Source organism: Suillus plorans (genome assembly GCF_016647745.1).
Source record: "Suillus plorans strain S12 chromosome Unknown HD556scaffold_6, whole genome shotgun sequence".
In the NCBI taxonomy this organism is placed as follows: Eukaryota; Fungi; Basidiomycota; class Agaricomycetes; order Boletales; family Suillaceae; genus Suillus; species Suillus plorans.
In genome coordinates, this window is record NW_024537390.1 from 684,556 (window position 1) to 711,938 (window position 27,383).

At 48.3% G+C, this 27,383-nt stretch overlaps 7 protein-coding genes across 7 annotated transcripts; 6 read left to right on the forward strand and 1 right to left on the reverse strand.

Moving 5' to 3' along the window:
- Positions 1–5,412: 5,412 nt before the first annotated feature.
- On the forward strand, positions 5,413–7,898 carry HD556DRAFT_1335683 (pre-mRNA processing factor 3-domain-containing protein). Its single transcript, XM_041301885.1, has 10 exons — positions 5,413–5,508; positions 5,562–5,568; positions 5,652–5,684; positions 5,738–5,974; positions 6,025–6,189; positions 6,239–6,535; positions 6,584–6,787; positions 6,837–6,933; positions 6,985–7,198; positions 7,282–7,898. The coding sequence occupies exons 1-10, from the start codon at positions 5,450–5,452 to the stop codon at positions 7,778–7,780; spliced, it is 1,812 nt and encodes a 603-aa protein (XP_041165384.1). The 5' UTR covers positions 5,413–5,449; the 3' UTR covers positions 7,781–7,898.
- On the forward strand, positions 7,502–11,533 carry HD556DRAFT_804955 (uncharacterized protein). Its single transcript, XM_041311683.1, has 4 exons — positions 7,502–8,155; positions 8,205–9,544; positions 9,594–9,792; positions 9,851–11,533. The coding sequence occupies exons 1-4, from the start codon at positions 7,966–7,968 to the stop codon at positions 11,428–11,430; spliced, it is 3,309 nt and encodes a 1,102-aa protein (XP_041165385.1). The 5' UTR covers positions 7,502–7,965; the 3' UTR covers positions 11,431–11,533.
- A 383-nt stretch (positions 11,534–11,916) lies between these two features.
- Positions 11,917–14,571, reverse strand: HD556DRAFT_1335697 (HCP-like protein). Its single transcript, XM_041301886.1, has 4 exons — positions 14,227–14,571; positions 13,486–14,169; positions 12,876–13,436; positions 11,917–12,828 (listed from the first exon to the last, which is right to left on the reverse strand). Exons 1-4 carry the CDS (start codon positions 14,377–14,379, stop codon positions 12,127–12,129), a joined length of 2,100 nt encoding a protein of 699 aa, XP_041165386.1. The 5' UTR covers positions 14,380–14,571; the 3' UTR covers positions 11,917–12,126.
- Positions 14,572–15,977: 1,406 nt separating this feature from the next.
- On the forward strand, positions 15,978–19,094 carry HD556DRAFT_1429775 (uncharacterized protein; the record flags this gene model as incomplete). The annotated part of the gene is made up of 12 exons (XM_041304847.1): positions 15,978–16,358; positions 16,416–16,583; positions 16,688–16,867; positions 16,913–17,109; positions 17,163–17,370; positions 17,424–17,584; positions 17,642–17,738; positions 17,782–17,961; positions 18,015–18,038; positions 18,069–18,212; positions 18,264–18,599; positions 18,663–19,094. 12 exons carry the CDS (start codon positions 15,978–15,980, stop codon positions 19,092–19,094), a joined length of 2,508 nt encoding a protein of 835 aa, XP_041165387.1.
- A 4,157-nt stretch (positions 19,095–23,251) lies between these two features.
- Positions 23,252–24,044, forward strand: HD556DRAFT_1304359 (uncharacterized protein; the record flags this gene model as incomplete). The annotated part of the gene is made up of 4 exons (XM_041299674.1): positions 23,252–23,288; positions 23,408–23,619; positions 23,675–23,929; positions 23,955–24,044. The coding sequence occupies 4 exons, from the start codon at positions 23,252–23,254 to the stop codon at positions 24,042–24,044; spliced, it is 594 nt and encodes a 197-aa protein (XP_041165388.1).
- A 2,047-nt stretch (positions 24,045–26,091) lies between these two features.
- Positions 26,092–26,670, forward strand: HD556DRAFT_1438249 (uncharacterized protein; the record flags this gene model as incomplete). The annotated part of the gene is made up of 2 exons (XM_041305826.1): positions 26,092–26,178; positions 26,230–26,670. 2 exons carry the CDS (start codon positions 26,092–26,094, stop codon positions 26,668–26,670), a joined length of 528 nt encoding a protein of 175 aa, XP_041165389.1.
- Positions 26,671–27,321, forward strand: HD556DRAFT_1192960 (uncharacterized protein; the record flags this gene model as incomplete). The annotated part of the gene is made up of 2 exons (XM_041296221.1): positions 26,671–26,785; positions 27,089–27,321. Coding segments are annotated over 2 exons (348 nt in total), but the record flags the coding sequence as incomplete, so codon positions are not given.
- Positions 27,322–27,383: the final 62 nt, after the last annotated feature.

Genomic DNA, 27,383 nt, shown 5'->3' on the forward strand with positions numbered 1-27,383 from the left:
AAGTCCTCAGCGCTGTTAAACTATCCTGCTCGTCCCTGCCCACTGACATGGACAAGGCTTTGTACTTGTCCACATATTTGGACAATGGCTCACGACATTCTTGGTTCACAGCGATTCACTGAACCAATGAGGAGTTGCTTCACGATTTCAACTCGCTACTTGAGGACTTCAGACAGCACTTTGTGGATTCCGACACTGAGGGCACTGCTCTCCAGAAGATTGAGAACCTTTGGCAGACTGGAATTTGTGCTAATTACGCATCCAAGTTCTGCAAATTATTAGTCTATGTCAACTTCAACACCTCGACTATGGTACAAAAGTACTATGAGGGTCTGAAGGATGAGGTGAAGGACTTGTTACTGACTGTTCATGATCCTCCCACCAGCTACAACAACTATGTCGAACTCACTGTCACCATCGACAATCGACTTTATCATCAAGAGGTTGAGCGCAAGACAGCAAAGAAGCCTGCTCCTCGTCAACAATCCACTACTTACACCCCACACTACACCCCAGCCAAACCATCAGCCTCAGCCTTGCTCTCTCCTGGAATACCGATGGAAATTGATGCTATGAAGACTGTGCCGCACCAACCCCTCACCAAGGAGGAATGCAAACACTGTTTCACCCAAGGCCTCTGCCTGTATTGTGGAGGCACTGAGCACACTGTCAAGAACTGCCCAAATATATCTAAATGTGCAAAGAAGAAATTCAATGCACAGAACGACTCGGGAAAAGCTTAACCGGCTGCCATCCAGTCCCTGGGCATCTGGTTGTAGACGATGGGACACGTCAGAACCACCTTGCAGCACCGGATCCCACTCATATCTGTCTCTCAGATGGAAACTATACCCCACTCGTAAAGTCTGCCCCTGCTTTTATTTTCTCTTCCAATTCCTACTTGAATTCATCTTTGCATTTCTTCATCTCTGTTCACCTTTCATTTACTAACAGAAAACCCATTGACACTTTCACCCTTGTTGACTGTGGTGCTACCACATCTTGTATTTCTGATCATTTCACATCCCGTCATTCGCTTACGCGTTGCGTCAAAGAGACACCAATCCCTATCATGGCGGTTGACGACCGTCCTATCACATCTGGGCTGATCACCCATGATGTCATCACCCATATTTCTGTCTCCAGTCACAAAGAGATATGACCACTTGCGGTTGTGTCTGTGGCTTACCCTCTCATTTTAGGTTTAGATTGGCATTGCCAGCATAATCCCAACATCGACTGAGAAGAATCCACTCTCTCCCTTGATTGTTGCGGGCTCACTCGCAAAAACCCTGTCATTGTTTCAGCAAAGGGCTTTGGTCCTAAGCTGCCCTTATCACCCTCAAAACTCAGCTCCTTTACTACAGTTGGAATAGGCTTTGGCCTCTCTGATGCCACCTCGTACTCGGCCCGTGCACTCTCCACACCATTGGTGCTGTCCTCTGACCAGCCTAAGACTACTCTGGATCCCAGTCTGGGCAGTTTAAAGACCTTGTTCCTCTCCTCCCTCATCGCACAGAATGGCTATGGTCACTCCATGTCCCCCAGCTTGTCCCCTCGGCCACCTAATATTTGTTTCATCTCAGCAAAGAAGTTTGCAAGGACAGCTCGTGCTCACCCAGACAATGCCTGCCTTCTCCACTACCATTCCCCAACTTCTCCCGCCTATGTCTGTGCTACCATGTCATCGTCGATCGACACTGTTGATGCACACTGCACGCATTTGGCACATATCCTTTTCATTGTCAGCTGACGGCTGTGGCTCAAGCATGCACATCGGCTCGCATCCGCTTTTCTTTGGCTCTGTCACGCATCGTTCCTCTGTCCTATCCATGTCCTCCGCTTGTCCATTTGTGTGTACCTTATCTCATTTATGTTAGACTGACCATATCTCCGAAGCTATATCACTTATGTTCACGGTACTTGCATTATGGACCCTTTTTACATATTACCGCTACCTACTTGGCTCCGAGCAGCGCTTAGCATGCTATCATATATACTCAGTAATTATGACTTTTCATGTATCTTCTTTTTCCCCCATCAAAATTATCATCTGTTTGCATGCAACACTCTGACTGAAAATCTAAAACTTTGGCCTACTACTGTGCGCACTTCATCTACCACATGTATCACTAAACTCTCCTCCTGTTTCACTGTCACGTCGCATTGCCTTCGTGTTCCGCTAAAGCCTTCTCATATATCCTTCAGCTCTTCCTCGTGCTTCTGCGCTTCGTCAAACTTTCGGCTGCTCAGTCGTGCATCATATCATACTTTCGGCGGCTCGCTCGTGCTAGCATTGCATCAGCGCAACTTTTTGTGCTCCCTCTATTCTCAGTTACCCTTACTAGTTTCAAGGTTTCCCCTCCATATATTACTTAGAGGAATCGTTCTCAGTAGCAATCCCCTTGGGCCAAATCTATACTCGCGTCCAGAGGTCTATTTGAGTTTTACCCCACTTCACCCTTTCTTCCCCTTTCACCCCTTCTCATCTAGCTATCATTCCTCACACACATCAGTTTATTTGAACATCTTGTTGTCCCTTATGGTGTCACTAATGCTCCTGCTGCCTTTCAAGCTTTCATTTAAGACACTCTCCATGATCTGCTGGATATTGTCTGTGTCGTCTATTTAGATGACATTCTGATCTTTTCCCATTCTCAGGACGAGCACGACAAGCACATCCGACTCATACTTGACCGACTGTGCGACGCTCACCTTTGCGCTAATCCTGCAAAGTGTGAGTGGGACAGATTGGAGGTCGAGTATCTGGGCTACATCATCGGTGCTGATGGCATCAAGATGAATTCCAAAAAGCTTGACACCATCATATTGTGGCCCGCACCTACGTCCGTAAAGGATGTTCAATCATTTTTAGGGTTTGCTAATTTTTATTGTCATTTTATTGATGGTTACTCGCGCATCACTCAACCACTGACTAATTTAACAAAAAAGAACATCTCTTTTGACTTTTCAGGTGCCACTCGCTGTGCTTTTGATGCACTCAAGCAAGCTTTCGTCTTATCCCCAATCTTGCAGCACTTCGACCCCCAGAAGCCATGCACTGTGGCCACAGATGCCTCAGACTTCACCATTTTGGGGGTGTTTCAGCAGCCTAATCACGAGGGCTGCCTTCATCCAGTCATGTTCTACTCGCGGAAGCTTTCTCCCATGGAAATCAATTATGAGGTGCACAACAAGGAGTTAGTTGCTGTCATGGACACCTTCCATGACATGAGAGCATGGTTACTTGGTTCGCCATTCGCCATTTCTGTTATTTTGGATCATAAACACCTTGAATATTTCATGTCTGCTCATGTCCTCAACTGCCATCAGGCACATTGGGCGATGTTTCTTTCTGATTTCGATTTTTCTTTGACCTGGGCCCCGGACAAAAGTAACATTGCTGACACCCCCTCTCATCATCCCAATTTCCTCCCACAGAAGGGGGATGAGACCCTGCTGGGTCAAAACCATATCATACTAACTCCCAAACACACATGATCATTATCCCCAACCACCCTAAATGCTATCACGACAACACTCTCTATTGACAATGCGGCACTCCTTGAGCATTTCCCAACAGCACTCCAAGATGACACTGAGTGGCGAGAAGCAATCGTGTGTGGCAACACAGACTTTGCCTCCAAGAATGGTCTAGTATTCCACAACCTTATTCTCCCAGCATGATGCTGTCATAGCAGGTCACCCAGGACACAATCAAACATATGGACTCATTGCTCGAGACTACTCGTGGCCTGGCATGCAAACCTTTGTCAGGCGCTACATAGAAGCCTGTGACACCTGCACACACATCAAAACACCCCGTCACAAGCCTTATGGCTTACTACAGCCTCTCGATGTCCCCTCTCATCCATGGAAGGCAATATCCATGGACTTTATTGTCAAACTCCCTGCATCACATGGCTATGATTCAATCTGGGTCATTTGTGACTGTCTCACACGATACACACACTTCATCCCATGCAAAGAGATGCTAACAGCTCCTGACCTAGCCTGGTTGTTTCTTGACCGTATCTTTCATTTTCACAGCCTCCCAGACTCTATCATCTCCGACTGTGGTTCCATTTTCATCTCTAAATTTTGGTCCGAGCTCACATTGTTGTTGAAAATTGACACTTGCACGTCAACAGCATATCACCCACAGACTGATGGTCTGACAGAGCACACGAACCAGATGCTGGATTCCTATCTCCACGCCTACTGTTTGTATCAGCAGGACGATTGGGTGGATTACCTCCCTCTCACTGAGTTCACATTTAATAACCTCAAGAACTCCTCCACTCATCAAACACCATTCTTTGCTAACTACGCTTACCACCCCACCTTTGAACCACAGATTACTGAATGTTCATCCATTTCCGCAGCTGCTAATCTCGCCACATGACTCGACACAATCCATGAAGAACTGCGCGCAGAATTGCAATTTGCGCAGAACATCCAAGCCAAGCATTACAACAAGAAAGTCACAAGAGCACCAGAATTCCAACCTGGTCAACTGGTCTGGTTGTTGTGCCACAACATCCAGACCACACGACCATCCCTGAAGCTCAATTATTGTCAACTCGGCCCTTATCCTATCATCCGCAAAATTGGCTCTTCCACTTACTTACTCCATCTTCCTTCATACTTTTCTCGTCTTCACCCGGTATTCAATGTTTCCCTCCTCAAACCTTACACCAACCCTTCCCAATTCCACACTCACTCGCCTCCACTTGCCCTCAACCTCATTGACGACCCCATCCATGACATCAAGTCCATACTGGACTGTCGCAAAATCAGCCACCATTATGAATACCTTATATGGTGGAAGTCCCTCCCCAAGTCTGAAGACTCATGGCTTCCTATTTCTGACATTCCCACATCGTTCAACAAACTAATCAAGTGTTTCCATCACCGAAATCTGTGCTCCCTGCGCCCTCATATATTTGATATGAATAAAAACTATCATAATTCTTTGGGTCTGACCTTCATCAGCTGAACTCTGTGAAATGCTTTTATCTGAGAGTTCAATGTGTGTTAAGCGAGTTTTCAAAACCTCTTTTGAGTATCACCATTGTCTATTGGCCAAGGTGCTGCACGTGACATAGTGTGACAAAATTGTGCATATCTATTGAGTTTTTGACACCTTGACTTCCAGTGCTGCCAGTGCAACAAGCTCTCAATAATTCTTGTTGGGCCTAATGTGCAGAGACCTAAGGTATGAACTCAAGTAGGTCTGATACAGATTTGTGTTGTTGTTGTGATGTTATTCAGTGATAAGTGAAAATTGTGCATTTCCCGTCGAATGATAGATGACTTCCCCAATGGAAATTCAAACTCCGTGGCCACTTGGTGTCCCATAATTCTCTGGAGACCCCTTCAAGAAGGGGTTAATCTGTGTTAAGTGATATTGAACTGAGCGCGTCGCTTCTGCTTGCCACCACGAACGATGAGCAAGCGAGCATTCGACGGCAATGGCGAGTCTTCGTTAACAAAAAAACAAAAAAGGTTGGTCAGTCCTACTAGCACTCATGCTTAATTGGCTCAAGTATTGTTTCTAGTGATCCTGTGAGTCCAACTTTCTTTTCTTCAAGGTGAATTCACCTGCTACATCGTTCTCACATGTCTCTATAACCCTTTGCTCATTACAGGCTCACTCTAATGGGAGCAATGCCCAAGTAGCCGTCAGTGCATCTCTCTCTCAAGCTCATTCAATCACTCATTTATTTCTCAACAGCTATCCGGAGATGCTCTCATCGCCCAGAAACGAGCAGAGATTGCAGCAAAGGTCGCAGCCATGAAAGGCGGCATCACAGGTCTAGCAAAGGCTCCACCAGTCAAGATAGACAGCCCCTCACCAGGTCCAGGGACACCACTTCAGAATACCGAAGACCTCGCTCGCAAGGTTGCAGAGGCCAAGCGCCGTGTGGCAGAGGCACAGACGAAGCTTGCGGTCAAGGACAACCCGTACATGGTCAGTCTTCTCACACTCTAATGATTCTTGCTTCCACATCATGCGTTTAGTCGGTGCCTCAACTGGGCAAGAAGCACAAGCCCGTCGAACCAGCCCAGCAAGGTGCTGGCTTGAAGATGACTGCTCATCCCCTTCTCCTTGATACCGCTCCTGCTGCACCCCAGTCGAAGAAGGATCGATACAAACCAATGCAGCCCAAGTTTGCTTCAATCAAGGTGCACATGACTCCCTCATGCATATCGTTGAAACTGACGCCTTTCCAAGGCAAACATTCGAAATGCCCCAACCCCTCCTCCAGCGCCAACCCCTGTGCCCATCGTTGAAGTCAAAGCCAATCCTTACGCTTCCAGCTCGACCGCAGCCAAAGACAGTGGTTTTGAAGGCGCCCCAAAGGAGCGTCATGGTCGCACTTTCCGGTTCAATCCCCAGGGCAAGTATCAACAGCTTGCCGAACAAATGCGTCAGGAGGCGCAGCTCGAGGCACTCAAGCAACGCATTGCCGAGAGCGCGCGTAAAGCTGGACTTGATTCAGAGTTCGAGACTCTGGAGAAGAATATCAAGGTGCGTATTTACTCAACTGTTCATTTCATCCCCGACCATGGCTCCCAGCGTGAACCTCCCCCCACAGTGGAATGGTGGGACGCAGCGCTACTGCCCAACAAAACCTACCATGACCTTTCCCTCGGATTTTCTCACCTCAATATCCGAACTCAGGATTCGCCAGTCACGTTGTATGTCCAGCACCCTATTCCCATCCCAGCTCCAATGGAAGAACACAAAATTGGCTTGAAACCGCTTATGTTGACCAAAAAGGCGTGTATATATATTGTATTGGTGTGTAGAATCTAACATGGCACTACAGGAGACAAAGAAGATGCGAAAGCAGCGCCGGCAAGCCGAACGACAAGATAAACGTGATCGTATTCGTATGGGTCTCATCCCACCTGACCCACCCAAAGGCCCGTCTCAACCTCTTTAACCCTTCCGACCTTTGCTCACGTTTCCCACAGTCCGCCTGTCGAACCTCATGAAAGTTTTGACATCCGATGCAGTCCAAGACCCTACACGTGTTGAAGCCCGTGTGCGCAGAGAAGTTGCGATGAGAAAACACACGCACGAAAAGGCAAATGCAGAACGTAAGCTCACCGATGAACAACGCAGAGAGAAGATCGAGAATAAGAAATCTGAGCAGGAGAAGAAGGGTATCGTTGGGGCTGTTTTCAAGTGCGTATCCCTCGCTCGTCGGTACCATCTAAGCTGACTTTGCTCTCACTTCCACCTTCACTTTGCGTTTACTTGTGCAACAGGGTCAAAACGCTCACAGACCCCTCCCACCGATTCAAAGTTCGCAAAAACGCGGAACAACTCAACTTAACGGGCGTGTGCATTTTCAATCCGGTCTTTAGCATGATATATGTGGAAGGTGCTTCCAAGTTCATTCAGAACTACAAGCGGTTGATGCTTCATCGTATCGCTTGGACCGAGGCTGCGCGTCCGCGCGGTGGAGAGGATGTAATCATCGATACCGCAAGCGAAGAAGGCACCGAAACCAATGGTGCCGCTTTTAATGATGCTGCTGGTCCTGGAGGTCCTCGGAAATCCGCAGAACCTGAAGAAATAGTCTCCCTCGAAAACAATGCGTGTTATCTCGTGTGGGAGGGTCAACTTAGAGATCGGGCGTTTAATTCGTTTAAGCCTAAGGGGTGCCCCACTGATGCAATGGCTAAGGAGGTGTTAGGGCAGAGGTTGGCGGGGTATTGGGATCAGGCAAAGAATTGGAAGCCCGAAGAGGAGGATTTGTTTTGATTTGGAGTTGGTTTTGGGCGTGGTGATGTCCTTCCTCGTAGGCTGGAGTTAATATATTTATTTGTTTACATCAAATTGGTAAGTACCTTACCTAACCACACGTGTTTCTGGTGCTTTGCAAACTTTTGTGAGTATTCTCCACACCGCTTCCATTCGATTGCTCGTCGTATTCGTCGTTGCTGGCGATGGCGATGGTTGGTGTTAGTTCTATGCCATCATATACTGTCCAGGAAGCAACAAGACAGTCCACGCAAGCCTGGCGTAATGATCTTACCAACCTCTTTCACCAAGCAAAGGATCGATTTGCAGATGTCGTTTGGGAACTCCAATCCGACGATAATGACGATGATCACGATGAAGTTTGGGGCCACAAAGGTAGTTATAATGTCAGTTAGCCCATTGCATCTTTGCTAATAAAATTCAGCTATCGTTTATGCACGCGCCCCGCCTTCCTTCCAGCAACGCTACTTTCAATTCCGCCCCCCTCCTATCACCTCCCCGACACCCTACTCTACCAGTCCTTCCCCAGCGCCAGCACAGTCTGCCATGTCCTTGAGTCTTACTCTGGACTATGCCCGAACGTCTCGTTCTCCATCTCCGTACCGTTCATCATCCCCTTCACCCTCCACCAACCTCAATGCCGTCATGCGCATACCAGCCATTAGCAGCACAACACTGTTTTCGAATGAGTTGGAATATCTGTACACGGGTGAGGGACTTGGCGAGGCTTTTGAATTTCTCTTTGATACCTCAGAGTCGCGTGAGCTTGTCGATGCAGAAGAGAACCGTGTTGACAAGCTGCGCAAAGACCTTGTGTTTATGTGGCGATCTCGTCTCTATTCTGACGTGCGCATCGCCCTATCTGGTACATTTTCTTCGACAAATCACGAGCCAGCAATCGCTATTTTTTCTTCTCACCGCTTCATTCTCGTGTCCCGCTCCCCCTACTTCCATGCGCAGCTCTTGAACTGGGCACAGCCAGCAAAGCCTGGCGAACCAATCACAGTCACGCTCCCCTCGCCTCCTTTTACCCCCGCCTCACTCCATTTTACTTTGGGGTATATCTACACAGGCACCCTCGTGTTCTCCCACCGTACCTACGACCTGGACACCGCGTTCGCGATCCTTAAGTCGGCAACGTACCTGTCTTTGGACGGGTTAGTCGCTGAAATACAGGCCCGTATCGTGTACGAGATGATCCATGGGCTGTTTCATGCATCTCTCGAATTTAACGAATACGAGCGCATCACGGGATCCAAGTGGGGTACTGGCGGGTGTCGGTGTCGACAGTGCGCCCGGCGAGCACCACGTGTACTCGAATTCGCGCTCGCAGATGATGTCAAGAACACTTATTTGGAACGGGGCGCGCGACGGGCACTCGTGGGCTTGTTCGGGGAAGGCTGGTGCATCTCTGAATTCGCATCGCTTCCGCAGAAGATTCGGGAAAACCTGCTCAAGGGTCTGGCAAAGCGGACGACTCCGATGAATGTATTCCCCCTGTTATTCGCCGCACAGCACGCGATAAAGAAGCTTGACTCTGTCATTGATGCCTGGGCAGATACATCGCGGGAGATGGTACTACAGGCGCGGAAGGCGATCGATGAATGCCTTGTGAGTCAGAGTGTTGAGTGTTTCGAACAGGATGACTGGCTACAGGTCATGGAGGCAGATGGCGAGAGGTTTGATGATGGCGAGAGGGTTACCTGGGTGATGGAGGCGATCAAACGCGGAATGGTTGAGAAACACGCTGGAACAATGTATCAGGTGAGGGTTGAGGTGAGGTCAATTATGCATGATACTAATATGTGATCAGAGCCTTGTGAATATCCTCCTACGACCGCACCCGACAGATGAAGATGCTGCCATGCTCTCTGCCACCTCACACATCCGGGTGCAAGTTGAGGACGCTCGTGCAGATCTCATTCGGTACATCCGAAAGCGTTGGATGGGCACGCGCCAGCAGGGTGGTTTCGATGGTCTTGAGGGCTGGGCCATTAAAGAGATCTCTCAGGGTACGTTTTATGTACTTGTCTTATTCTCTTATACCTCAAACACTTTTATCTTTATCAGAACTGGAAGTCTCTGTTGAAGACCTCATATCACCTTCTCAGCCCTCGCACCTCCGGCGCACTGCCTTCCGCAAGTCATCCGTAGCTGGAGATGCGGACTCCGATACACTTAGTGTGCATTCTCTGCGCGCATCTGTGCTGAGCCGTAATATCAACAACCCTCACAAGCATGCCCGTGAGGCTACATCGTCATCATCTGCGGCGAGTGTGCGCACCATTGGACGTTCGTCTCCTCGTAATGCTCCGACTCCCAAGCCTAACGATATACGCCCTGACTCTAAACTCACACCTGAGTCGCAAAGCATCATATCCGTACGATCGAGTACAACAGAGAAGGTTATGCAGCGCAAGACGCCCTCGCCTCGTACAGGCGATATCAGTCCCACGCCAAATGGGACCAAGCCCGCGCTGAGTAAAATTATCACTTCTTATACACCTTCTCCAAAGCCAAAATCAATTGCACCCTCGGTGCGTTCACGTGTTTCCGCCGTCCGTTCCTCCGCAAGAGAGTCCACGCTTCGTATTCCATCTTCTCCTCGCCCGAATTCGAGTTTGTCGAGTGCGATAAGCGACGCTACATTCAGGACTGCACCCTCTGAAATGATCACGCCTCGCTCAAGGAAGGTGTCTGGAGGATCCACTATATCAAATGTAAGCGCGAGGACAGTGGGGACGAACAGAGGCACTCCTGTGAGAGAAAGATTGTCATCTACTGCATCCACTTCAACAACAACGACCTCTGCCGTCGCCACACGAACATCCATCCGTCGCGGAGCGTCCGAATTTACCAAGCTGACTCCCACCAAGCGTACATCCGCCAAAACCACCACGCCCTCACAAAGGAAACCGCTCAGCAGAGTTACCGAGAACCACTCTCAAAAATCACCTTGCATCACGCTTAGCGACCTCGACAAGGGCAAGGACCGCGAGACGATCAAGCTCGATGATAGTACCAACTCTCCGATGCAAGATGGGACCTCTCCTGCAGCAGACTCTCCTCCCGCACTCACCCGCCGCGGGTCATCAGACACGATCACCACAAGTGTTCGGACTCCCGAACAATCATCTGCCTCCCCGGAGGAGGCGAACGTTTTAGTTCAGCTCCGTGGTGCGACGCTCGATGTTGGCATTCCGTGCATAGTGTCATCGAAGCGCAAACGTTTCAAGGCATTTGCACGATATATTGGTGAAGTCGAGGGCGAGCTTGGACCCTGGGTCGGTATCGAAGTACCACTGGAGGCCTGGGTCGGTGACCCGTCAGACGGCCGTCAATGGAACGATGGGTCCTGGGGCGGCATCCGTTATTTCGATATTGGGAATAATGGGTCAGAGTGGGAGTTTGGCGCAGATGATTATCAGACGCACAGACGGCGAAAGATGGACTGGATGAACGGATCAGGGAGGGATAATCGCGGACTCAAACGAGAAGGAGACCAGTTGACCGTAGGCATAGACCGTACTAAGCGGATGCGAAGCTCGTCGCCTGCAGCATCCGATCTGTCGACATCCGAGTCCAGGGGACTATTTGTCCGACCACAGCAGGTCCTATACGTTGTGGATGCTGTCGGTGCTGATCTCTGATTTTAAAAAAAGATGAATGGGACAATTTCTCTTCTGTGGTTTTTTTTTGATACCGCCGTGATTTGCTTTCAAGTCGTCATGTTTTGATTTTGCACTTTCACGTTACACACGATCCTTGCATTAGTATACCAGACACTCGCGCCTCCCTTCCTCCTTTGCATACATTACTGATAACCATACACTAACTTTTTTTACTGTCGGCAGATTATTGATTAGTATGGAAGATAGGTATACGTGAGCACACCCGTGCTGGGAATGCGAAGGTTTTTACAGGATTTAGTTCCCTGCTGATGGTCTCATTCCCACTCCGTACTACGATGCGGAGGAGTTTTTCCTTGCTAACGCTGGCGTTGACCTAGCTTGGTTATTCGACTGTCTGAACTGTCATGCATGTGATGCCCCAGCAGTCCGCGTATCCAGACGGCCATCAATTAGAAGCGTGACGGGGACGTAAGTACACACTTGATGGAGCCTGAGGATCCCGCAGCATTCATTACCGCAGATGCCAGGCTACATAGCCAATAATTATAGTAAAGCCCATGATAGCATTACACCATGTATAAACGAAAACATGACATCTAGCCATTACATCCGTGCAATTCTACGTAAAAGGCTCACAATTGAAACATCGCCAGAAAGAAAGAAAGAGTTCGAAAAAATCGACAAAAATGGTATGCATTCATAGATGCACCTACATTACATAATCACACACTCCTTTTCCTCCAATTTTACACCTTGAATTCCCATCTCTGCAAATGTTGTGGGAGGTTTTGGACCTGGGGGACGTGTAGCCCCTTGAGGAGTAGGAGCTCTATCGCCCGGTGTGACCTGAGCCTGTGGTGACTGCCCCTGCGGTGACTGCCCCTGTGGCGGCCCCGACCCCTGCCTCTGACCAGGCGGTCTCCCAGCGGCTCTTGCATACGTAGGCTGTGGTTGTGGTTGTGGTTGTGGCTGTGGCTGCGGCTGTGGCTGTGGCTGTGGCTGCGGTTGCCGTGACGGTGACTGTTGACGAGACGGCGCACCAGATCCAGGGTCAACTAGCGTGTACCGATGTTGACCCACAAACTGCCTCTGTGGCTGTTGTTGCTGTTGTGGAGGTAGTTGCTGGGGTACAGCGGAAGGCGATGAGCTCTCAACAAGCGATGTTATATACGCAGGCACCTGCGGAGGAGATTGCTGTCGTACGATGGAGCTCTTTCTGGCCATTTCCATCACTTGTCTTCCATCTTCAGCGCTCATGCGTGGCTGTGTACTTGTTCGCTCCCGTGCCTGAGTACGCTTGCGCACGAGCTGGGTTTCGGTGATGGTGTCGTGCTCTTGTCGAGAAAGGGCTTGAGGGATGACTTGGTTGAGGGCTGTGATACGTTCTACAGCATCTGTGTTTCCATGTTCAGCAGCCTGGAAACAGGTGAGAAACAATCAACGAAGTTGAAAAGAAGACATACAAGGGAGTACCACTTCATCGATTCCTGGATATCCTTTTCACCGCCGACACCGACCTCTTTATAATACCCCATCGCGAATTCAGCACTTGGTAACCCACGCTTGGCAGCTTTTTCGGCAAAGGTGAAGGCGAGACTTTCGTCCTTGTCGAATGCGCCTTCTGCGCCGCACAAGAACCACTTGCTGAGAGCCATGTCTGCTTCGACCTCGCCCTGCTGACTAGCAAGGGAGTAATACTGGACACTGAGCAATGCATCAAAGGGGAAGGGGGGACTGGCGAATTCGTAAGCATGGCCAAGCTTGTATTGTGCTGGTGCGAAACCAAGGTAGGCTGCGCGCTCGAGGTGGCGGCGAGCCTCTGATTGAACGATGGGTGGTTGGGGTAGGAGAGAAGCAGGCAACGAAGCAGCGGAGAATTCGCCGAGGAGAAGAAGTGCGTAGACATACGCAGGTTGAGGAGTGGTTGTACTTGCGAGTGTAGCTGCACGCTGCAAAAACGGGAGGGCAGCAGCAGGGTTTGGAGGGAGACCTAGCTGACCCAGTAGATGTGCCATTCCCATGCGCTAGTTGCCTATAAGATGAATGAGGGAAAAAAGAAGTCGAGAGACGTACATAAACACAACTTTCGACGCTCAGCTTTGCGCCTCGTTCGAAACAGTCCTTGGCATGGACTGCATCGTTAAAGTTTTCGTAATCGCGTCCTAAACGGAACCATGCAGCGGCGTACCCTGCACGTGCAGCAGCTTCGAAATCACGGAATGCCTGACGGGGATTGTGTGGGATGCGATCTGGGTAAGCGCCGCTTGATTCGAGGGTAGCACGAAGGTAGATTGCTTCAGCTGCGAACAGAGGAAGTGGCTGATGATTTACGTTCGCAAGGTGTTGTATAAGAGGGATTGCTGTTGCGAGGAGACGTTGTAGTTGTGGATCAGTGATCGTGACTGGACCCGGTGGGATGTCAGTTACGCTAGGATACTGAGTGCGATCTACGAGGAGAAGGACGTCACGGGCCCAAGCGAGTTTGAGAGCAGGATCATGAGCAGGTTGTTGTATTGTGGGGAGTGCGATAGAGAGAGATTGTGAGGTTGGGATAGGGGCTGTGAGACTGGGAATGGCGCTCTGACTTTGAGCACGTGAAGGAGGTGGCATTGGAGGTTGTGGTGGAGAAAAGCCAGTTGTGTTTACAATGTTCCGGGGAGGTGAAGTTCTAAGTGGAGCAAAACCTGGGTTAGATGGAGGTTGATGGAAGTTCTGAGGAGAACCATAAGTAGACACGGCATTGTCCAATCTAACCATCTAGTATGTAATAGAAACGGTCAACTTGAGGATGAGTAATAAAGAGAAATCACGCACGTTATATGGATGATGTGGACGAGGTGCAGGTAAAGGTGACTTGGATCGATCTCTTAGATATTCTATTGGAAGGGGTGGCACGGGTGGTGGTGGGGTCGGTAGCAGGTTCGATGGCAAGGGTGGCAAGGGCGGTGGTGGTGGTGTTGCTGACATTAAGACGGGGATGATATATTTACGTAGAAACTTTACCCTTGCCCTTATGATCGTTGCCTCACGTCAAATGTTAGCCACAGCATCCTATTTATGGTTAACACGCAGCAAGGGGTATTACATGCAATCAGTTTCCGAGTCACCATTTACCTGCAATGCATCGCCATTTGATGAACCTTGGACGTTGGACCCCAGAATGCCTGCGACCCCAACCGTGTGAATTTGTATATTTATCCTTCACCGACACTCCCAGTGCACGTGTGTCTCCATAACCGTTAACAACGTAGGGTCCGTTAGATTATTTAAGATTATATTTAGGCTGTAAGATACCCACTTGATTCTGTGCACCTCTCACCCATCATCCACATGATCATGCTTGCTGTCATGCATGATGGGCACCACTACAGCCTTCAAACCCCACCATTTTTGTGCTTATCACAACATCACCTGTCCTATACTATTACCATCTGACTGCTTGAGACCCTTGGAACACATGAAATAACCCTGCTATCTTTAACATTGTCATTTGCTTACTCATCAAAAACACATGTCATCATTTGCTACCTTCCACATTGTGCATGAGTTTTGATGCCTGTTGCTGAGCTCCCTTTGACATCCATCATGCCTCTAAAGCAGCCCTCAAAGAAGTTGTCAACATCTTTATTGGTGATTCATAGTGATATTAAGGTTCAGTTCAGTTCAGTTCAACAGAAAATCTTGTTATTGAGATTTATGTCGGAAATTTCCAGCAGGCATCATAATGCTCCCATATCGTAATGCTATATTTATCAGCATTATGATTCGATTATAATTTCATTATGATTTGATAACGATTTGATTACGATCTCATTACAATGTTGTCGAGACTGCTATTAAGTCTCAGCTCGACCTGAGTTTCAATTATACTCTACTGCTCACTGCCATCTGCAACAAAGGTACGCATGCGCAGTATTTCTAACGTCTAAATCGCTCATCACTCATACTAGGTAGGATAAACTCTGTTGTCAATTTCCTCTTTGTCGCTGCTCACAAATTCAAATTCCCCGCAAGTTCTCATCTCGTTCTTCGTGCCATCAATTTCTATTTCTATGCCTCCTCAACGGACATCAGACGACGTGAAGTGTAACACATGCAGAATACTAGTACGAGCTCGTGGACTGGTCCCACATGAAAAGAAATGTAGGAAGCTGGCACGGGAGAAAGAAGAAGATGACGAGGTCAAAGTGATTATCGAAGAAGCGGCGAAAAAACGTACGTATTATGCGCACCGTTTTTGTTTTGTCCCATAACTCACCTCACAACTGCACAGAACATAAGGCTCACACTCAATCCAAACGACGTGTGGCGTCATCTACAGGTAAGTCACCTAATAATCTGCTTTCACACTGATCACTCGAATAACACTATTGTCAGTTGATCCTATCAACATTTGGTCGACGCAGCGTCACAACCACGAGAACGAAGCTGCAGATTCAGAAGATAATATTGGTACGTTTGCATATTAGTCTAGTGGATTCCCAAAAACTGATCAATCGTTTTATGTGTCAGACATGCAGGGATCAACACCTCGAAGTCGTCAATCACTGATATTGGATTTCAATATGGCGTCGCCTGGCCTTCAGAGCCACTATGACAATGCAAATCCTGCAGATCAGGAACCATTACCGCAGCTGGATGATATCAAGGTTGATTATCATCCTCACAGCCAGATTCCGTCCACCATTCATCATTTTGCCGATTTCTCTCGCACACGTCCCACAGAAGTTTCAGTACCTCGGAATCATGCACCATGGGAACCATTCCGAACACGGCTCGATTTTGAGGTCGCGGAAATCGCCCTTGAAGCTGCACTCAACGCAGATCAAACCAATCGTCTGCTTAGTCTCGTTCATCGTTCCGCACGTAGTGACGAAACCTTTACACTACGAAACCATGATGAAGTCCGGGAGTTGTGGTCAACCGCTTCCCAACGCTTCACTCCGGTAGGCAAATACAAGTTCAATTAGACGCACTTAACTAAACATATGTAATTTATCAAGTTTCAAGTTGATGTAGTTTCGGTTCCGTATAAAAACAAGGTGCACGAGTTTGATATGCACTATCGTCCTCTTTTGGAATGGGCTCTTGATATGTTGCGAGATCGACGTCTTGCGCCGCACTTCGTATTTGATGCACAGCGCCTATATAAATTCAATGGTACGCGTTTTGTACGCTTTATTGATGAACCTTGGACTGCCGACGCATTCTGGGATGCACAGGTAAGTCTTGATCACTTTGCATGTCCAATGACATGCAACTGCGCCTTGTGTAGTCACGACTTCCACCTGAGGCAAAGCCTCTCGCTTTTATATTGTATGCAGACAAGGCAAAATTATCCTCTTTCGGTACCCAGAAAGCCTATCCGATTGTTTGTCGGATCGCAAACCTGCCTGTCGAAATCCGGAACGGTACTGGTCTTGGTGGTGGCCGAATTGTAGGTTGGCTGCCTATTGTTAGTATTTAGTTTAACTTCATACACATGCTGATGTCAGAGCAGGTGTCAGAGGATCCGGAGCATGCAGGAAAAAGCAGCTTTGTGAACTTCAAGAATGCCGTTTGGCACGAGTCCTTTTTAAAACTTTTAGAATCTGTCATACAGATCTCGAGGACAGGATATTGGTTCGAGTGTGGTGATGCCATCCGGCGCCTGCTGTGGCCCTTGATTTTGATTCTGAGTGCCGACTATGAAGAACAGTGAGTCTTACAATGCTCAAGTTCGCTGTGATATTGCTGACGCTGTGTGATAGATGTGTTATGGCATTGATTCGCGGACTGAAAGGTAAATTTCCCTGCCCAATCTGCTTGGTTCCTCGAGACGAGCAATCCGTCTTATCTCACGAACTTCAATTACGGACAAGCGCTGAGTCTGAGGAGACCCTTCGGTTGGCCCGCGCGAAGAAATCTAAGAAGGAGAGGGAAAACTTACTTAAAACTTACTCGCTGCGTGACGTTGAAGTATGTTTTGCAAGGTCTTTTGTTTATATTACGCTGACAGACATGATCTTCAGAATGTCTTCTGGAGAATGCTGCTCACTGACATTCACCGAGCGCTCTCCTTTGATCGCATGCATGTGCATCATGGAGGGCTTTGGAGGCACCATCTGTGGAAGGAGCTGCAGTTCTGGATACTTGAATTAGGGCGAGAAGCTGTTGCGGAGATGGATGCAAAGTACGTTCATATTGTTATCCGACATGAGCTGCCTCAAACTTAATAGTACTACCTCAGCTATGATGCTTTTCCGCAGTGGTCTAACCTGACGCACTTCTCGAAGGTAGTTGGAGTTGATTTCAATGACAGCTCGCATCACGAGGACATATCGAAGGTAAGCTGCAACTGAAGCTGCATCCTGTGCTAACGAGCCTCAGATGGCTATCTTTGCGGCGCAAAGGATCCTCCGCCGTTCACAGAGTAAGCTCGGCTATCTCCTTCTGCGATGCATACGCCACTATATCGATCTCGACATTTATGCTGGATTTGAGGTTCACACTGAAGGTACAATATCTGCAGGAAGACAAGCTCTGCAGGATTTTTCAGCGCTGATGGAGGTAAGTTATGCTTCGCAATACTTCTCGATCATTCACCTATGATCTGTTATTAGGAGTATATTCTCAAATCACAGCCTGTAACAGGCAAGGACTGAAATTTCTCCAAGAAACACGCAAGTTCGCATCTATTCGACAATATCTTGGCGAAAGGCGCGATGCAAAACTACAACACAAAACCGAACGAGAAGATGCACGGCCCCGTGAGGGACATCTACCACAATCGAACGAATTTCAAGGACGTCGCTACACAGGTTTGTGTGTCAACAAGACTGGATTAACATGAACTAACTTAACGAGTTCAGATTCTTCGCTATGATCATTGGTTACTAACCTCAACATCAATGCGCTCTGAACTCGACGAGTTGGACGAGTACAATCGGAAAGCCAACCTCCCAACAACAGAAGACGCAGACACAGAAAATCCTGTGATTTCTGTGGCCCCAGCTCCCTGCACTCACGTAAAGTTAGGCTCGGCGCAAGGTGACATCTCATTTGCAAGTCTCGAGCAGTCGCACGCAGACGACAGGGCCTTTGTTGGTTTTCGAGTCAAACTCAACGGCTTCCTGAACACATTCTTCCCCAGTAACGACATTCCTTTACCAGATGGCAAGCACATTCATTTGCAGGCTGACAACAAGGTACGCCAACAACTCAACCTGCTAACTACTTGTTAAAATTGTGCTGTGCAACATAATATTTAGATTACCGGATACAAATATCTGCAAGTCAACTACGAGTCTATGGTCAACTGGCGCCAGTGCAGAGACCTCCTTCGATGCAACCCCGAGTTCTTTGGATCTCCGCGATATGATTGTGTTATGGTTCAAACCAACAATCAACCATTTTTTGCTCGCCTTATCTTCATGTTCGGTTGCTCGATTGACGAAACCAATCTCTCACTGGCGCTCATACATCCATATGATGTCGGAATCGGTGTCCGTAGCAAGCATGACACTGAGCTGGGACTATGGCGTGTACGAGCCAAACCTCGGTCATCTCCCGAATTCATCTCTGTAAGGTCGATTATCCGAGGGGCTGCGCTTGCCAGTGATCCTGGGAGACAAGGCGATTACTTCGTCATCGACACGGTTGATGCAGAAATGTTTCTTCGGCTCAAGTATCTGCAAGCTTAACTCGCCTGACACTTTGGCGGCGGCCTCGGCTTGCAACACACAATATCATTAGGTATAATATGCATTAAGTAGGTCATCAAGCTGCATCATTGACATTACTGACACAAGTGTGTCGTAACACAGTGTCACCTCGTGTTTGGACACGCATCTTTCATCCAGCATTTCTTCTCAAGGTCACAGCTTCCATGATCCGTTTCACTAATAACGACTTGTGTACCGAAGCGATTGCGTCAAATCGTATTATGTATGTTATTATTGAATCAACTCATGTCTGTCATTATCTCACTCACTAGTAATACCACAGATTGATTCTAAATCGTTTAGGGTTGCCCGCAAAATGTATATAAAGACCTCGCAATCCATTCGTTCACTCAGCATCTGGGCCACTCACACATCACGCATTCTCTCTTTGCATATAGCTCATGTCGGACTCTCCGCTGGACTCTGATTCAAACCTCGAAGATTCCGACTCTAATCTATTGTCATTGTCGGATTCAGGGCATGATTCAGATGATGATGCCCCACGGCCTGTGGCACCACCAAGCGCCGATGCGTCTACAAAGCACCTTCAAGCGGTAGGCTCTTTTTTCTTTCGTCGACTCGCGTCCATTCCCTGACTCATTTTATCTAGTACATTAAGCAACTTCAACTTGAGAAAGGAAAGTTGGAAGAGCGTAACGCAGCGCTGAATGCAACCAATGGTACACTAGCAGCACAGCAGTTGAAACATCGCAGGCGCTCACCAAATCAGACGTCATCTGCTGCTGCATTGCTGGTCTCATCTACTGCGTCCTTACATTCATCCGTGCCACCTTCATCTACCGCATCCTCGCGTTCGTCTGTGCTAGTGCTGCCGCGGTCCGGTTCCGTTCGGTTCAGAGGTGGTTGGACGAGAACCAAAAACCAGACCAAGGTTCGGTTCTAGTTATTTCAACGAACCTTAGACCGAACCTTTGTGAACGGTTCACAGCGGTCAGGTTCGGTTTTTTCTTGGTCTGAACGCGAACTGAACGCAAAACAATTACAGCCAGGAAAAAAAAACATAGGCAAGATATTTGTACTCGTAGTTACATGTCCAATGAAGCCGCATGTCCCTCAGCCTCTACTCCTGCAGAAAGATGCCCATTCCTATATGCTCCCTTCAGTAGTTGTAGTGCAGTGAACGTGTCAGTCGCGAGTGCATTGCGTCGGATAGTCGAAGTGATTCCTCCACTTGAGAATGCTTGTTCGGAAGGAACAGAGCTGCCTTGAATGGGTAGATAGTCTCGCGCGATGCGCGCGAGTGTAGGGTATTGCAGCGAGTGAAGCTATTAAGTAGATTTAGTAGCGAAAAAACAAGTCAAAAAGAAAACTTACCCCCCACCAGGCCACAATGTCATCAGTCTCCTCTAGTGGCGAAGACAAGTACATGTTGAGCTCTTGACGAGGATTGTGAGTAAGGTGGTCTGATGTCTTACGCGTCCTAATAGCCTCGCGCATCCAATCGTCGCCATAGTGCTTGCGTACACTGGCAGCTCTCGTCGGCGGAGCGGATTGCTCGTTGGTAGTAGGTGTTCGACTCGGCGGTGTATAATAGTCATTGAACTACAAAAAAAAAAAAAGATTAGAGCAGGAAAACAACATAGACAAGTACTCACCACGGCCTCCAGACGAGCTCTGCCATCTGCAACATCTCCAAAATCCCACCGGCCTTCAACGTATGCGAGCTTATAGTTTGGATCAAGAACTTAAATTATATTAGATAAGAACGAGTTTTAAAAATTGATAGTACTCACCAAGACAAATAAAATAAACGTCCGATTGACTTGTTTTCTTGAAGTATTTCTTGACATTCTTGAGTCCGGCCTTAATCGCATCAGTGATCGGAAGATATTGCGGGTCATCTGCCATGGATCTCCATCGATCAGCGAGGCACTCTAGCATAGGGATCGTTTTCCATGCAGTCGGATGTTTTGCTGACGAGAACGATTGCTGAGCCGTGGCTGGTTCCTTGAGGACTCGGTGAATAAGCCTGAGGTGTCTCCAATCGCTTCGATCGAGCTTGAAGTTGTCGTAAGTCTTGTTGCGAAGAGTTGGCACTTCGTGGCTTTTGTCAGCAAGGTTGGTGAAACGGTTTACGGCCTATTTAATTAAAATCAGGCCACTTTTAAACATTGAAAGAAAAAAAAACTCACTTGACGCAAGATCAACATGCGGTCCAGGCATTTATATAGCGACGCCCAGCGAGTCCGGATCCATTGCAAGAGCTCAAGTTCAGGTACGTTTTCCTCTTTGCAAGCCTTGCGGAAAAATGCTCGAGCTTGAGGGGACTTTCGGATCTGAGGATCTCGATCAGCAAAAGAATAGTCTAAAAAATATAGCACGTACCTGCTCAATGAGGGCAAGAGCTTTGCCAAGTGAATCGCCGGTATCGAATAAGGTGTTGTTGTTGTTGTTACTGACGTCCATGGAAGAAAGCTGTTTATTTAAGGTGTTGAGGTCAGCGTCGTTGCCATTATCAAGCGCTTGTCGAATTTTCTTCATGAGAGCAGCTTGAGGTGTGGGGGCGACGGCGTCAACGAAGTGGCGTGCTGCAAGATTAAGTATATGTTCTTGGCACCTGATGCGGCGCGCATCAGGTGCCCACCGTGTACCCTCAGGATCGATTTCTTGTCCAACTGCTTTCATGGCGGTATCATTATTGGTGGCATTGTCAGAGGTCATCCATCCGACCTACAACACACTGATTAGATTCAGCGCAGCAAAGTAGTAGACTAAACTTTACCTTATTTCGTAGTTCATATTTGTCAATGGTATCAACAATCAAGCGAGCCGTATTCTGACCACTATGATTGCCCTGGATGTGCGCAAAACTGAGTTGCTCGCGGTGTAACTCCCATTGCTGGGGTTTGTCATCCGGGCTCCAGATATAGTGGCCTGTGATGGAGAAGAAAGGGTCGCCGATGATTGACGTCCATGAATCGAAGGTCATCGAGACTTGACTGTCTACCTTTGCGAGACGCTCACGAATGACGTTGACCACCTGCACTGCGCGGGCCTTAACAGTCTCCGTAAGTTTCGTGCGGTGTGGCACATCACTTTCAGCAAGGGTGGGGCGGACATAACAAAGCAAGTTGCGGAAGGCTGGTTTGTCGACGAGTTGCAATGCCTCGTCCTCGGTCACAATCAACTCCATAATATACTCCAGAAGCCCTGCCTTGGTAAACATGGGTGCTTTCGGGGCAAGGCTGCCATCGAGGGTGGATTGCCTTGAACTATCTATGAATCAGTACAACACACTACAATACGGCAAATGTAACTCACAGGGATTGAACCTCACCAGTTGGAACCGCTCGAGGGTGCATGGTGATGTTTGCGGCTTCGCAGCGTGACTTGTAAAGTTGAAAATGGCCTTTATTACTGATAGATATATAATATTAGTGATCATTCAAGAGAAAGAAGACATGAACATACCGACAAATGTGCGTGCGTAGTGTAGAGATACCTCCGCGAAATGTGTACTTGCTTTCAAGTTCACCGGCATCCCTGCAAGGTTTGCAGACCCAATGTTTGTCGTCGCGAGTGAAGATTGTTCGAATTGGCTGGGCAGAGGAGGATGGAGCGGAAATGGGGACGGCATCATCAGGATCGTTGTAAAAAACGATGTCTTTGGCGTCCTTTAGAGACCCGTCTGGGTTGAGGGCACACTGTGCTTCAGGTTCAGACATTGTACCGGTAGTCAAAATATATCACTCACCTTGCTCCCTTTATATGTGAATACCCAATCTCCTACTAACTCATAGTATGCGTTGAAGGATCCTAAGAAATATAATATGTCAATCAGTTTATTGCGCTTGATTTGACGGAAAAGTCATACCTTGAGCTTGATTGAACAGGTAGGCGTTATCGGACAGCAGGGTGTGCGGGATGCGAACCTCCGGACAGGATAAGTCGAAAAAAGTCTTGAGAATGCCAAAGGTCAAAGTGACCATGGCGAATCTTGAGGATCGAGAAGTCAAAATGACCATAAGCGTGTGATTGAGCCTTGAAGGTGTTGCAAGGAAGATTCGGTTCGGGGTTCGGAACGGTTCGGGAAGGTCCGAACCTATAGATGAACCGCACAGGAGTTAGCGGACCACAAACCTCATTCCAGTTCGGTCCGTGCAAAATGCTGGACCATGGACCGAACCAAGGACGAACCTGACCAATGGTCAGGTTCGAACCACGGTTCGGAACTGGACCACGGCAGCACTAGTCTGTGCCACCTTCATCTGTGCCATCGACTACAGCGTCCATCATCACGTGTGAGACCATCATCAACAAGCTAATCTTAGGTTTGGCCAAGAAGTATGCATTGACGACGGAGATGTTCCTGCCTGAAAAGGTCATTTTTCAGACAGACTGCCCTGATCCTCTGGTCGATATAACAAGTCCGCAACGTTACGCTAAGAAATCGATAGAGAAGGCTGCCCTTGTCACTGAGCTCTATGCCTCAATCGATCATGAGTTGCATCCTCAGATGCGAACAAATTCATTCTTTAACTTGGTACGTAACTTGAAATTTTACATAGTTGTAAACGAGTTGACTATTTGCGGAACAGTTTGCAAGCGGCATGCAACAGGCACGATCATCATTCTTCAATGGTCTACGTACTGTTTCAGGTAGCATCTTCAACATGTCACCCGAGTACTTTGTTGCCAGATATGACCGTGCTTCCGTCCAGCAAATTACGGATATGATTGGATGGGAGGCGGGGAAGGGGAAGACCTTCGATGTTTTCAAAGCACCGGTACTGTACCCTGATAACATTGTTAACGAGAAAAAGATTTTCAGAGCCTGGTTGATGATCGCGAAGGTAAAATACACTGACTCAACCATAGGACAATCACTCACATCTTTCTTTGAAAGGTTATCAAGGTTTCAGTGTGCGGCAAGATGTCATTGTTCCCCAAGGGGCGTGGTTGCCCTAGGGATCTGCACGGGTACGGGTAACCCGTGCGGGTCACGGGTACGGGTACTACTGGGGTACGGGTATGGGTCGGGATTCTAAGACCCGCGCTCTTACCCGTACCCCAGCTATACCCGTGCCTTCTATAAATGGTAGCACCTCCTGCATCAGTAATAGCGGACGCCATACTTCCCACGTGCACGCTACAACCGGCACCACCACCAACACCAGCACCTAACGCGCCTTCCCAAGTCCACCAACTCCACGTTCACAGCGCGCGCGCCCGAAACGCGTCAACAAGTGTTGACGCGATGCAAACACACGCGGACAACACGTGAAGACGAAAGGACAAGAGAATCGAGGAAGGGAGAAGGGATGGTATAGAGATGAAGGAGGAAAGAGGAACTCGAGGAGACGAGACTTTGGGCATGCTGAAAGTGAGTACTCACATTGAAGACTCTACCCCCAGCAACAACAATGACGTCATACGCGTCACGTTGTAGAGACTCATGCCTCTCATGGTGTGATATGGCACTTTTCACTAGGGAGTTCATTGCACGAACTTGCAGCACCATTCTGTGTGCTATCTGCAGCTATCCATATATGAGGCGCAGCTTTCCCGCGCAATGCGCGCCATGCGCGCACCATTCCCGCGCTTTACGATGTATACGCGCGCGCGCTTTCCCGCGCTTGGTCGCCCTATAGCGCCAGCCTTCTGGAAGCATCCATCCACTGTCCACCAAGCTCTCTAGTGTGTGTATTTCCATTTCCCTTATTTACATATCATTCCACCTTTATTTATATCATGGACCCTTACTTACATATAGCTTTACATACCTTACTCGGTAGCACTTCGGCTCCGCATGACAGCGCTTAGGCGCCGTATATAAGTGCCAGCATTACATACTATTAGGAATTTTCCAACTTAGACTTGACCTCCCACTTACCACCCACATACTACCTAGGAGAACATAGTAGAAATCTATTCTTTGACACCTCGCGCTCGTATCTCTTGTCTAGTATCTAATCACCACTTAAGCAAACTCACTCTTACTCTCACTCATTACCGCTCACGCGCGCGCGCTTCCCGCGCCTCGCGCGCACTACTAGATCCTTGCTGCACTCGCTTCCCCTTTAGGGTCGAATGCACTTGTCGTCTCAAGTATAGCAGACTAGGCAACGCGCGACCTTACAACATTTACAGATACAGTCAGGAGCTTCATTTGTTCCTCTCAGTATTGTTGTTTCTACAACGTCGCCAGCGCCTATCTTTGTGCGCCCAGCACTCGCACCACCACCAGCTTTCACGCCAATGCCACCATCCACGACGCCAATGCCACCATCCACGATGCCAATGCCACCATCCTCGACGCCAATGCCACCATCCACGACACCAACCGCCTCCACTCCTCCTTCTTGTGCCATCCACATATGTTCGAGTCACGTCAGCATTCGCTGACGTGTGCTGGACATATGTGCTAAGCACTGGTGGTGATACCTATGGTACCCGCGGGTAAACCCTGCACGGGTGCGGGTACAGGTCTGAGCTTGTTGTACCCGCCGAAAACCCGTACCCGTCAGAGCGGGTACGGGTTTTTGCCGGGTGCGGGTGCGGGTCAGGTCCCCGACACCCCAGGGTATACCCGTGCGGATCCCTAATTGTATCACAGCATGGGGGGAGTTCCGTCCAGAGTACAAGGAGTTGCAATGCTTACGCTACATCTTACCATGCTACATGCCCTTTCTGATGGCATCTGCAACACTGGCACCTAGTGATCTTTCCCATGCAAAATGCCTTCTTTGAATGCGCTGCGAAAATCTAGTAACCATCAAAACATCTATTGATTGCTTTAACATCAAGCTCTGTGTTTGGAAGATCAAATACTCACTTGCATCATTCCAAGACTTGGCATTTCTCATCCCGGATGGGTGGAAGAACAATGATCCTATACCGCCCAAATTCCTTGTTTTTTTTTGACAGTATTCAGGATGCAATCATGGCTGCAAAATCACTGCAGAAGTGACTTCCCGCCGAGATGCATGACAGGATACAATGGTTCAATTCAGACATGACCACAGAGTATAAAGAAAACAAAGTCAGCCACCTTACCTCTGGTGAGACATGGGGACTTTGCACAACGGAGTCATTCAGGATGGTAAGGTAGTCTATAAGTTATGTGAGTGCCATCGGTGACTTGATTAACTAGGGAATGGACATACCGGACATCATGCTTGTGATCCAATGGAGGGCAACATGCAAGTTATCAATGTTGTGGCAGAGATGGGGACGTGCCACCAGAGATAGGCTGCTACAGGGCACAGCAATCCTATTTGCCAAGAAGGAATATTTTGACAATGTGCGCCAAGAGAGACATCAGCATCAAGAGACAAGGAAGCGAAAAGCTGACGACAAGTCCAGTGCCACTGCTGGTATGACTCAATCCAGAAATAAATTTTGGCACATAGCCAAGCAAGCTGCAGCATCCACGGAACAAGATGAGGATGAGAATCTTCGAGTTGAAGATAAGGACATGGATGGGAATGAACATGACAGTAGCAATAATGTGGCGGGTGAAGGAGATAGGGATTCAGAACTACGTGACATGCTCAAATCAACAGCAGACGGGAGGACTGGATGGAACGCATGAAAGAAAAGTAGAGAATTGGATCCTGCAATGGATTGCTTGATAAATGCCCATCTCCGGGATACAATCCAGTGTCGATGCAGAGTATTTTGTGTTCACTTTGACGAAATATCTGCCAGTGAGAATGTCTATTAATATTATGTACTGCTTCTATTATCTTACGTGTATACTTCAACAGCTCCAGATCACTTCGCTTGCGATCCATCACTTCCACAAGGCTGTTTACGTTGCGCACCTGCACCACCTGAGACTTGCTGCGATATTCATTACCCAAATGCATTCCTATTCTTTGACACTATTATACCAACACTTCCCAAGGTTCCTCAACGCTCTCGTCTTCCAAAGCACAGTACCATGGGACCAACAGGACTCGAACTGAGTAGATCTTTGGAGGATTGGCGAGAGGCAGCAACCTGATGAGTGTATGGAGATTCCAACCTCTGTGACTATGGTCTTAGCCTTGTGATGCTTGACTCCGTACTTGATTGCATCGTGGACTGTGCGCAACATAAAAAATTTGTTACCATTCAAGACCTCCACAAAGAGACATGGTGGTCTGGTTCTGACGAGTTTGGTGGTGATATCATTGCCATTGTACACTGTCTCTTCCCAGTCCCTACCTCCACACCAGTTACTCACTTTGGCTCCTCTCCAACGTCAATTATCATCTGTCAACAACAGCACGGCTCCTCCTTCAAATCCTCAGGTTCCTCTTC